The sequence below is a fragment of the Ursus arctos genome, unplaced genomic scaffold (assembly GCF_023065955.2).
Source record: "Ursus arctos isolate Adak ecotype North America unplaced genomic scaffold, UrsArc2.0 scaffold_9, whole genome shotgun sequence".
Lineage (NCBI taxonomy): Eukaryota > Metazoa > Chordata > Mammalia > Carnivora > Ursidae > Ursus > Ursus arctos.
Window position 1 is genome coordinate 54,200,844 of NW_026623111.1, and position 12,789 is coordinate 54,213,632.

At 37.0% G+C, this 12,789-nt stretch overlaps 1 protein-coding gene across 10 annotated transcripts in view; it reads left to right on the forward strand.

Annotated features, from left to right (window-relative positions):
* Positions 1–12,789, forward strand: part of RUFY3 (RUN and FYVE domain containing 3) — a 75,196-nt gene that overhangs the window by 28,681 nt on the left and 33,726 nt on the right. For 2 of the 10 annotated variants that reach the window (XM_026510017.4, XM_044388206.3), the window contains exon 2: positions 1,572–1,625. The exons of the other annotated variants lie outside the window; for them this stretch is intronic. In XM_026510017.4, the coding sequence (XP_026365802.1) occupies positions 1,572–1,625 (54 nt within the window). The remainder of the gene's footprint in view (positions 1–1,571; positions 1,626–12,789) is intronic. 10 annotated transcript variants of the gene reach the window in all.

Consider the following 12,789-nt stretch of genomic DNA (forward strand, 5'->3'; position numbering starts at 1 on the left):
CTCTCTGTCCAATAAATAAATAAAATCTTTAAAAAAAAAAAAAAGAGTGGAGCTGGGATGTCAGCCCAGGGATCTGGCTCCTGAGTCTGTTCTCAGAACCAGCTTGACTTGCTTGGGATGTTGACACAAGTTGGGGATTTAATCCTGGATTTCTGTGCCCCACTCCTAATAATTTCTAATTATTAATTTCTAGACTTTTTAATTGGGAGACAATACAAGTGTACAAAGTTATTGATACTTGCATTCTTTTTATATTCCCTGTCCCCATGCCTGGCCTAACCAACATTCTATACATAGCTTTCAAAAAAGGTTCTACTTTAATCACATATCACGTTATTTGGTCCTCATCTGCTTCCCTGTTTTCTGAATTTAAATTTAAATTTTATTATATTTGTATCGTTTTTACACATTTTTATAGCCTGCTTGAAAAATCGCTATACCACATCAGAACCAAAAATTAACCAATTAAATTACAGTGACAATTTAATAAACCAGTGAGAAAGCAGGACGAATGATAAATTCTTTTCCAAGATGATGGTTCCAAGTTATTGCTTCAGACCCTTTAGTGGTTTCTGTGGTAAATTTCTCAAGAAGGAAGGCTTATTGTGGACAAAGTATTCTTTGCCCATTTTCTCATTTTTGTTACATTTCATCCTCTGACAATTTCTCTTTATTTGCTGCATATTTATAATGAAATTCACATGATTTTGTGAGTTTGCAATGAATGTTGCAGTTGTGTACAGTAAAATAGCTTCAGAATTACTGAAGGATGAAGCTAGTGTACTTTCAAAAATTTCTATAGGTTCTCAAAATTTATTTCCAAATAGTCATCTTACAGCTTTAAGACACAGAAGTAGCTATTATATTTGTAATCTTCGAGTTCTTTCCTGTCGTTTTGCCTCACATGGAATATTCTGAGTACAAGAACATGGAATTTATAGTGAAAGGAAAGAGTGCTATACTTTTAACTGAATAAACATCTGTATTGAATTATAAGTGATTTATTTTGTCTCTTTAAAGCAGCGTCTTCTTTATTTTTGGTTTAGGGAAGAACTGTGGGGGTGGAGGGCTTTGGGAAAGGTATTGAGATTTTTCTTTGGTTAATTTTAAGAAAAGTCACTAGCTTGTATCATGATATTTGGCCTGAGTCTACAAAGCATTCCACATATTTTCCAGCTTCACTGATGTGGTCAAAATAAATGTTACATGAAGTCAATGTTGTGTGCACTTAAAAATACAAACAGCCTAGTCTTGATTTTCAATGGAAAAAAAAAATCTTGGTTACTTTTTTATGAGATATGCATCTTTGTTCCTTTTATTAGAAACTTTGAAATTGTTTTAGGTTTGAAACAGATTTAACAGTCTTAGGTGATATCTCTGCTTAGTGTCCTATTCCTCCTTGGGTATGTTCCCAGTCCTTTTCACGGTTAATCTCTGGGTTAAGCTGAAAACATTCTAGGAAGTCTCCCTTTCAGTTACCCCTTTTGAAACCTTGTTTTTAATAGCACTTTTCTTTCTTGGCTTGCATGACATTTTATCTTTCTTTTCCTTTCTTTTTGCCGTTTGCAAAGACTCTTGGGAGGATTTGACAGATTTGGTGGAGCAAATGCGCGATGATACAGAAGGTGCGTGCCACACCAACATCTTTCAGCTTTTTTCCCTTTCTTTCTATCTTTTTTCTTTCTTTCCTTTTCCTTTCTTTTTTTAATTTCTAACCACCTTTTGATTGTTTTCCATAAGCCAGACTGTCAGCTTTAGGTTTTATTTCCCATGGCAATAACTGGAGTAGTAAAAATTATTTGCCAGATTTTCCATACAGGTACTTCATTCATACAGGATTAGGGTTTTCAGAATCTTGCATTTAAAATCTTTCTCCTTGTGGTTCCAAGTACAATGTCATAAGTATATGTTTGTGCTGTTCCTTTAGGATATTTGTTAGATAACATGTTTTAAGGACACTTCATTTCAAGATATATCAAATTTTTCTATGGCTGGTTTTTTTTTTTTTTCATTTATTTGTTGGGAAGATGTAAATTTTTTTTATCATTTGTAAAATATATATTCCTGTTACTTCCACAGTAGTCAAAAACAAGCAGATCCCAGGAATCTGAAGTATCCAGTCTGGAATGTTGTTCAGATTTGTAGATTTCCATAACATTCAGCACTTTCAGCTTGGTCCTGTAATAGCACATTACTTTCTAGTGGAATTACTTTCAAAAAGTAGCACATATGTTCCAATCTATGAAGGTTCCCCAAACCAGGAATTGTTTCTTCTGTAATCGGCACCTAACTTTAGAAAGCTCAAGGTAATTTACACATTTTATAATAAAAATAGAAAAATTGAAGTTTGGCTCCACTTTACTGGATCGTTTTACATTCTCCCACTTTGCCTGGGCACTAAGGGTCCCCCAGTTTCAGCACACACTCTCCTAGCACACACACATCCCCACCCTGCGTGCAGACCAGCCTTTTCATTGCCTGTGCGTGAGTGCGTCAGCCTCCTCTCTAGCCGGGCTCCTGCAGTATTCCACCTGGAGCATTTACTGCCCTCCTCTCTCCCCCTGCACCCCCTCCAGCCACCCCTCAGTCCACATGGGAGCACCTTGAAGGAAATGCTCCTTGACAGCTATGGCCCACATCCATTTCTCCATTTGCTCAAGTCCTTAGGACTTGGAACTTAAGGCTTTTTACTTATTCTCTACTTCTTGTGTGTTTATCTCTTAGTTGAAGTGTTAAATCCTTATATGTCTTAAACTTCTAAGTGTCCATGTGAGACCTGGGGTTGGTACTGTGCTCTGTCCATTTGGTCACACCAGACAAGACTACCAATGCCCAGTAGTTTCTTCTTCAGCATTTTACTGTGAATGAGTAAATTATTCTAAGTTTCATCTCATTTCCTTTTTTTTTTTAAGATTTTATTTATTTATTTGACAGAGAGAACACAAGCAGGGGGTGTGGCAATCAGAGGGAGAGGGAGAAGTAGGCTCCCTGCAGAGCAGGGGGAGCCCAATGTGGGACTCGATTCCGGGACCCCAGGATCATGACCTGAGCCGAAGGCAGTTGCTTAACCAACTGAGCCACCCAGGTGTCCCTCATCTCATTTGCTATAGTCAAACTGTGTCTTTATTCCATCTTTGATTCTGCCTTTATTGTAACTAGTTATGTATAATTCAATGAAAAAAAAGTATTACATAGTTGACTGACAGTTCATAGACAAAGGAAAACAAAGAGGAGGGTGTTGATTCATTCAGTAAGTAGCATTTACTATTATGTTAGTTGCTGATGTTATTATTTACCAGGCACCATGCAAGTGTAAGATTTTTTTTTTTTTAAAGATTTTATTTATTCGACAGAGATAGAGACAGTCAGCGAGAGAGGGAACACAAGCAGGGGGAGTGGGAGAGGAAGAAGCAGGCTCACAGCGGAGGAGCCTGATGTGGGGCTCAATCCCGTAACGCCAGGATGACGCCCTGAGCCGAAGGCAGACGCTTAACCACTGTGCCACCCAGGCGCCCCTAAAATTCCATTTCTTTAATACAAAGTACTACTTCAAGAATCAAGCCTCCTGTGAGAGATAGGCTCCTATTTTCATTTTGTTTTTGTGGGAATTTTTGTGAATGATTATTGTAGGTGAAATCAGAAAGGGAAAGAAGACGAGTTGTTACAGTGTAACACGTAAAAACCCAGAAGATGTGAACTGTCTCAATATTTTGATGATCTTACTAGATTACCAGTCACATAGTATATGATAATGTTGGTCAAGAATCTATTTACAGAAAAATCTTTCTGGAATGTAGCTTTTTTAAAAAATCAGAATGGGGGGAGGGAAATGGCTTTACTCATTAACTTTTTTGAGTCATTTCATCCCTTTTTTGTTATCATTTTCTATTTCTCTTGCCTCATTTCAGTTATGTGAAATGCTAGTTTTACTGTATATAACTTATTACATAACTTGAGTTTTTATGAATGAGTACTTGTAACAAGAATAAATATGAGTTAAGGAGTGTTGCCCAAACATAACACACTTAGCCCCTCAGGGTCTGGGATGGATCCCGGGTTCAGACGCTGAGAAAGCAGACGATGTATGTAGGCTCAAATCTTTTCAGAAGACCTTCACTGCTGAGCTGTTTCAATTCTATTTCTAGACGTGTCCTAACAATTGTCTTTTTAGTAGATAAAGTGTTAACACTAGTTTACAGCCTCCTGAAAATTTGCTTTTTAAAATAAACTCTAGGAGGTTACAGATTAGAACTGTTAGCTTTCGGGTTTTGTTTCTTTTAAATTTTGTCAAGATTAAAGTTTTTTCTGGTGAACTGATGTCTTGCAGTGATGGTTGGTTTTACAGTCAATGTGTCTGTAACTCCTGTTTAATAGAATATGAAGTGTCTTCTTAGGGTGGAAAGGTATCATGCTTTCAACACTGATCAACTATCTGGCATCTCATCTCATTATATACTATTAATTTGTGTCTAAAAGTTTGGAAGCTCACTAGAAAATTATGAAAATTAAATGAAATAATGAAAGCACATAGTTTACTATCTTTAGTTTCTCAATAAATATTAATTCCTTGCTGTACTCAATTACTAGCCTCTTAAACAGACTCTGAATTTGCAGTTTCCCAGGTTACCACCCATCTCTCTGAGCATTGAAATGGTTGGGACGTTACTTGTATTAGGGAAATAATATACCTGTGTGAAATATTATTTGATCAAGATTGCTTACTGGTTCCTTGACTTATTTTCTTTTGGGTTAAGACTTACTGTCTACCGTCTTGAAAAACGGAGGGAACGTATCTAAGAGATATTCTTAGCATCTAGCACTGTGTCACATAGTCATTCAGTAAAGGTTTGTTTTAAATAAAATTGTTACACTTATTTGTAGAGAACCATAATATTTTTAATAGCTAACAATGTTTTGTTCTTAGCGTGTCCAAGCATTTCTAAATACTTCACATATACAAATTTGTTTAATCTTCAGAACCCTATTATCATTTCATAGATGAGGAAAGTGAGGCCTGCAGAGTTAAGAAAGGTTCCCAGTGGAATACTGCTCAGCAATAAAAAGGAATAAACTATTGATTCAGCCAACAACTTGGATGAATCTCTAAGGAATATTGCTGGGGGTGGGGAAGCCAATTTGAAAAGTTACATACTGTGTGATTACATTTATATAATATTCTTGAAGCGTAAAACATATATAAAAATGGAAAATAGTAGTTGCCAAGGGTTAATAGAGGGTAAGGGGCTGGAGGGAAATGGGTTTGGCTTTAAAAGGGCAAGATGAGGGATCCTCGTGTTGATGGCAACATTGTACGTCTTGACTGTAATTCCGTATCAGTATCCTGGTTATGATAATGTACTCTGGTTTTGCATGATGTTACCTTTGGGAGGACTAGGTTAAGGGTACAGGAAATTTCTATTATTTCTTACAACTGCATGTGAATCTACAGTTATCTCAAAATTAAAAGTGCAAGGAAGAAGAAAAGAGGTAAGAAACTTTCCCAGAGTCGCACAGGGAAGAGTTCTAGTAGAGTTCAGACTCCCGCAGGCTTCCCCCAGACCTTGTGCCCTTAACCACTACACCAAAGTTCAAACTTATTTGACTCAAGACCCACTGTAAAAATATGTTTTCATCAAAACTCGGTACATACATCATTTATCTGTATGTATCTAGAAGATAGTTTCGTAAAACAAGACATGACCTTACTATAGGGGACATGGTAAATGAATTTTATACTGCACGAAGGGGTGTGACCTTTAGTTTGAAAAATGCTGTAGCTACTCATATATAAGAAAAAGAGCTTTTCCTGAAATGACTCTTATTTTAGATTCTGTTTCAAGCATACAATTAGTGGCATCCTCTAAAGGCTGGGCCACTAACCCTGCATCCTTCTGTTTCTCTTTAAACCATCTCCTCTGGTGAAAGCATCTAATAATTGTCACTATTATCCTTACGCTAGTGCTTATCCAACCTCAAACTTTAATTTGTATTTACACCTATGTGATGAAAAATATGTTGAGAATGCTTCCACATAAATGTCCTTTACTGTATTCGAAACCAAGCTGATTTTACCCCTTAAATTACTGTTTTCTCATTTTCATTTTCATTTCCAGTCTCACAGGGCAAAAATCTTGGATTATTCATGACTCTTCTGTTTCCTTAACAGGTACAGTTCTTCATGGCAGGCAGCTTTGGTCCTCTTCCCCCAAATTCACTTTGCATTATCCTCTCAGACTCATCGTCTTCGAAGTTTTGATCATACTGCTTCTCTGCTCAAATCCTACAGTGGTTCCCATTGCCTGTGCCAAGTCTAGTTTAGAGACCCTTCCTGTGCTTTCCACTTCTGCCCAGAAAGACCTCCCCGTTCCATTCCTGTTCCGTTCGCCTCACTTCACACACCCATTCCCACCTTTTGGAATACGTTCTTCCATGTTTTCTGTGATTTCACACTGAGGGTGTGCCTCAGGTCCTGCAGTATATGGCGGTGTGTCATTTGGAGCACAAGTGTACAGTATTCCAAGCGTTAAACTGAGGTTCGAGATTACTGCTGTGTCTTGGTCAGGTCTGGGCTTTACCCTACTTAAAAGCTAAAAAATTAGGCTAATACTGTTTTCTTGGATACTGGCAAAAGACACAAAACTCCTAGTCAGAGACGAAGGACTTTCTTATTCAGGACACTACAAGCAACCCGAGCATTAGCACCCTTGTGTCTTGCGTAAGAGTCCCACCTGGGAGACAGCGTATGGCTCAGCAGGATGCCCCCCCTGCGGTGCATGTGTGTTGCAGCTGAGGAACCCTGAATTTGGAGAATCCATTACTTTTATAGAAAGCAGTAAGAAAGCCTCACCTCTCGTGACTATCAGCTGCGTAAACATGACCAGGTAAAAGAGCGGTCAGGGGCCTGCAGTCTTGATACAACCCAGTAAAGATGTGTAATAGCACAAGGGGTCCAAGGAGGATTTTCTTTCCTAACATTTTACAGGTGAGATATAAAGAAATGAGAAATTTCCCCATTATCACTAAGGGAATATGAGAAACAGATCTTTCTTCTAGATCAGAGCTCTAGCTGTTCTAAGTCACAGTGGTGCCCCCCAACATTAAAAAATCTTTCTGTGGAATAAGTTGAGCAAAGCAAAGTAAGAGTTCCTTACTCTTGCATTTATATTTATCTCCTAAATTTCTTATGTTGCATCAAAACAAAGACAACTGACTATTGTCCTAACTTCTAAATGTCCCCAGAATTCTAGGTATTCTGTGGTGTTGAGTTTGGGTACTTTCCAAAACAAAAATTAATTATATTGTATATGGGAACCCAATGAAGAAGAAACCAGTGTTTTTTCATAGGGAACTCTTGGAAAGGATTATAAATGGACAGCTTAATGGTTAGAGAAATGGTTGCCTAAAAACAAAACAAAAACCACAAAACCAAAAACACTATTTTTCTCTACTGTTCACAACACTTCTGACACCCATTATTGGGGGGGGTTCCCCACACCAACCAATTCTCCAGCATCTATTCGCTTCTGACACTGTCTACCTGGAGTTAATGCAGGCCCTGTGTGCAGATTAAGAGCTCACTCCTACAAGGCACCCCCTCATTTCAGATGCCAGTTGCAAAGCTAGGTTGTCATCTCTGCTTCTGACCAACCAGATATAAATCAGAGGTTCTTTTGACCCCCCTCGTAAGGTTTGATAATTTGCCAGAATGACTCACAGACCTCAGGAAGAGAGTTTACTTGCTAGATTATGGTGTATTATAAAAGAGTACCATTCAGGAACAGCCAGGTGGGAGAGATGCATGGGGCTAAGGATGTGGGAAGGAGCACACAGCTTCCATGCCCTCTCTGGGGGCTTCACCCTCCTAGCACCTCAGTGTGTTCACCAACCCAGAGGCTCTTTGAACACTTTTGGTTAGGATTTTTATGGAAGTTTCATTACATAGGCATGACTAATTAAATCGTTGGTCGTTGATGATTGAACTCAATCTTCAGCCCCTCTCTTCTCCCTGGAATCGGGGGTTGGGGTATAGCCGAATGTTCCAACTCTCTGATCTCATGGCTGGTTCTCCTGGTTAACCAGCCCCCATCCTTAAGGGCTTTCCAAAAGATGCTCGTTTTACCTTTTACTCTGGAGCTATTTCAGGAGCCAAGGACAAAAATCAAATATTATAACAAAATATGCTTCCACAGCTCTTATCACTGAGGAAATTACAAGAGTTCTAGGAGCTCTTTGTTAGAAATACATATATAATATGTATTTATATAATGTGATAATATATATATGTTATTATTTCACAATGCCTAAGAATGAGTGGTAGTATATAAAAGAATGGTTTGGAAACATTAAATCTCCAAACAAGCTCATTCTTGTCAGTGCTAATGCCAATCAAAAGGGGTTTTTTGGTTATGTGCAGCGATGGGAAAACAATAAGAAGGTAGCAGTTAAACTTTGATCTGAAGCAAGAAAAAAATAAAACCTCTTTTTTATTTTTAATTACGGAATTTTTCAAATATGTAAGGAGAATAATGAACCCTAAAGTTTCCATCACACAGCTTTAATAATTGTCAATATTTGTTGATCTTATTTCATCTACTTCCACATTTTTGTTTCTGGAGTACTTACATTCCCAGCTTATTTTTCAACTTGATGGTGGTGTGAAAGTGATATACATTCAGTAGAAACCGTTCTTCAAATTTTGAATTTTCATCTTTTCCCAAACTGTACGATAGTCTCCCGTGATGCTGGGCAGCCGCAGAGAAATGTAGCTCCCAATCAGGCCAGGCAGTCACAAGGGTAAACAGCTGCTACAGGTAAAACCATCTGTGCCATACAACCATTCTGTTGTTCGCTTTCAGTACAGTATTTAATAAATTACATGGGCTGTTCAACACTTCATTATAAAATAGGCTTTTGTTAGATGGTTTTGCCCAACTGTAAGCTGATGTGAGTGTTCCGAGCACGTTCAAGGTAAGCTAGGCCAGGCATAATGTTTGGTAGGTTAGGGGTATTAAGTGCATTGTTAACATGATATTTTCAACTTACAGCGGGCTTGTTGGGGTGTAACCCCATCATATCTTGAAGAAGATCTGTTAAAGGAAACTCCAAATACTGTGCCTTTCCACTTGCAAATATTTCAGTATCACACTTAACAAAATTAACAATAATTTCTCAATAGTACCTAATATTTATTCAGCCCATCTTCATAGGGTGCTTGTCTCAGATATGTCTCTTTTCAGTTGGTTTATTTGAATCAGGATCCACACAAAATATACATTATTATGTCTCTTAAGTCTTTAGGGTTTTTTTTTATTTTTTAGTCTTTATTAATTTTTTATGCTGCTATTATCCTCATTTTATTTCATTTCCAACTTTTTATTTAAATTCCAGTTAGTTAACATACAGTATAATATTGGTTTCAGGTGAAGAATTACTGATTCATCCCTTACATACAACACCCAGTGCTCATCATAACAAGTGCCCTCCATAATACCGGTCACTTATTTAACCCATCCCCCACCCTCCTCCCCTCCAGTAAGTCTCTGGTTTTTTTAAAGAACAACTTTACTGAGATATAATTCACATACTAAGAGTCACCACCCTAAACTGTACAGTTCAGAGGTTGTTAGTATGTTTATTAAGTAGTGCATGCATCACAACTACCTAATCTCAGAATATTTTCATCATTCTATAAAGAAACCCTATACCCGTTAGCATTGACTTTCTATTCCCTCTTCTCCCTAGGTTCTAGCAACTACCAATCTACTTTCAGTTTTTATAGATTTGCCTGTTCTGGACGTTTTGTTTAAACAAAGTCATTAAATATGAGGCCTTTTGTGCCTGGCCTCTTTCACTCATCATAATGTTTTCTAGGTTCATGCATAATATGGCATGTATCGGTACTTTATTCTTTTGGATTGCTGAACAATATTTCATCGTACATGCCATATTTTATTTATCCATTCATCAGTGGATGGACATTTGGGCCATTTCCACTTTTAGGCTATGATGAGAGTTGTTATGAACATTCTTGTACAAATTTTATATGGACAAGTGTTTTCACTTCTTTTGGGTATATACCTAACTGTGGAATTGCTAGGTCATATTGGTGACGATGGTTTAACCTTTTGAGAAACTGGCAGGCTGTTTTCCAAAGCTGTTGCACCAGTTTATATTCCTGCCAACAGTGCACAAGGGATCTCCACATTCTTGTCAACACTTGTTATTTTCCTTTTCAAAAAAATTTTTTAAAATTATATCCATATTTGTGGAGTGGTATCTCATTTGCATTTCCCTAATGATTATTTTTTTCATGTACTTATTAGCTAGCCATTTGTATATCTTCTCTGAAGAAATGTCTGTTCAGATCCTTTGCCCATTCTTTTGTACTGGGTTATTTTTCTTTTGTTGAATTCTAAGAATTCTTTGTGTATTCTAGATACTGGATATGATAATGTAGATTTTTTTCTTCCATTCCATGGGCTGTCTTTTCACTTTCTTAATGATGTCCTTTGAAGCACAAATGTTTTTAATTTTGATAAAATCCAGTTTAAATTTTTTCGTTGTTTTTAATTTTTATAAATCTGGTTAATTTTTTTCTGTTGCTTGTGCTTGTGGTGTCATCTAAAAACTTTAGTCATGTAATATAATCCTTTTTATATGATGTTAGATTTGGTTTGCAAATACTTTATTGAGGGGTTTGCATCTGTATTCATAAGAGGTATTTATTGGTCTATAGTTTTTATATATATATATCTTTGTCTGCTTTTGGTCTCAAGGTGATATTGGTCTCATCGAATAAGTTGGGAAATGTTCCGTCTTCTATTTTTTGGAGTTGTTTGGGAAGGATTGTTTTAATTCTTTTTTTTAAATGTTTTTTTTAAATGTAGATTTCAGTAGTGAAGCCATCTGGGCCTGGATTCTTCTTTGTGGGATTTTTTTTTTTTAATTACAAATTCAATATCTTTACTTGTTATAGATTTTCTGTTTCTCAAGTTAGTTTTGGTAATTTGTATCTTTCTTAAAAATTGTTCATTTTATCTAGGTTGTCTCATATTTGGGCATACAACTGCCAATTAAATAATAGTATTGCCTTATAATCCTTTTTGTTTCTGTAAGGTCAATAATTATGTTGTTTCTTCTTTCCTGATTTTAGCTATTTGAGTCTTCTCTCTTTTCTATTGGTCATTCAAGCTAAATGTTTGGCAATGTTGTTGATCTTTTCAACGAACCAACTTTGGGTTTCACTGATTTTTTTCAGTACTTTAATATGCTATTTATTTCTGTTCTGATCTTTATTACTCCTTCCTCCTGGGGCTTTCCACTGATGTATGTATTTATTGGTTGCCCTTGAGGAAGCTGTCTGTGAAATCATGGAATTATGGTATGCTGGAGCTAGAAGTGTCATCTAGGGCAGAGCTTCTCAGACTTTTAATGCACATACAAATTACCCTGGGGTCTGGTTAAGGTGCTGAACCCAATTCAGTGGTACCATTGGAGCCTGAGGTTTCCCGTTTCTAAGAGCTTCCAGGTGATGCCAGTGCTGATGGCAGGGCCACATGTTCAGTGGCAAAGGTCTAGTTCATTTGGTATCAGAGTCGTTTGTGGGGTTTTCTAAACCATGCTGTTTCACTCCATTCCGGGGATAGTAGTACATGCACACACACCCCTTGAGAACTGGTGCTGCAGTGAGTCATTGTGATCCATACGGGTGTGTGTTGTTTCCCTCGAATAAAAGAATTACTGAAAACTGAGGGCCTCAGAGGGGAGGGGGGTGGGGGAATGGGATAGGCCGGTGATGGGTAGTAAGGAGGGCACGTATTGCATGGTGCACTGGGTGTTATACACAACTAATGAATCATCGAGCCTTACATCGGAAACCAGGGATGTACTGTATGGTGACTAACATAGTATAATAAAAAATCATTAAAAAAAAAAAAGAATTACTGAAAAAGCTTAACGTTCTCATTTGACAGATGAGGAAATTGAGGCCCCAGAGAAATAAGACTCCTTGCCTGGTGTCATATAAGCTAATTGGTGCAAATAGATGACTAATATCAAACAGATTAAGATTAGTGGGGGGATATAATCTTTCTGATGATAAAGTTTGATTTTAGCAAAGTACATCTTTGATTATGCTATCACTGAGGAAAGGTAGCAAGGAGGATAAATAATTTGTTGTTAAATTTTCTTGACTAACTTCTTTAAGATTTCAACCCAGAGAAAATGTTAAGTGAATTTCCTCTTTAGTACTCTTGAGTAGAAGTTTATATGATATTTGGAAGTCATTGAGGAGAATAGATACGGACATGGATATGTAGATAATCTAAGGGTCCTAAGACTCTATTGATTATTTTTATTTTTTTTGAAGATTTCATTTTTAAGTAATTTCTACATCCAGCATGGGGTTCGAGCTTACAACCCTGAGATCAAGAGTCACGTGCTCTACCAACTGAGTCAGTCTCCCCATCTACTGATTATTTTCAAATGAGGATTGAGTAAAAAGTTCATAATTTCCTTGTCAAATAAGTGTCATCAGACCAGTTAAATGGTGTTTTATTACAGGATATTTTCAGCACCTTAGTAATTTCTTTCACTATCAAGGACAATTCATTTTACACCTAATTTTATACTCTAAGAAATGTTACAGAAAAAATTCAGAATAGATTTATTTAGGAATTACTGGTCTTCAGACAGTTCTGAACATAGAGTAAGCTTTCCCTTCTGTATCTTTCTGTTACTTTGTCATTTTTAATCTCATATTGATGTTCTTAGGTATTTTTGGAAAAACTC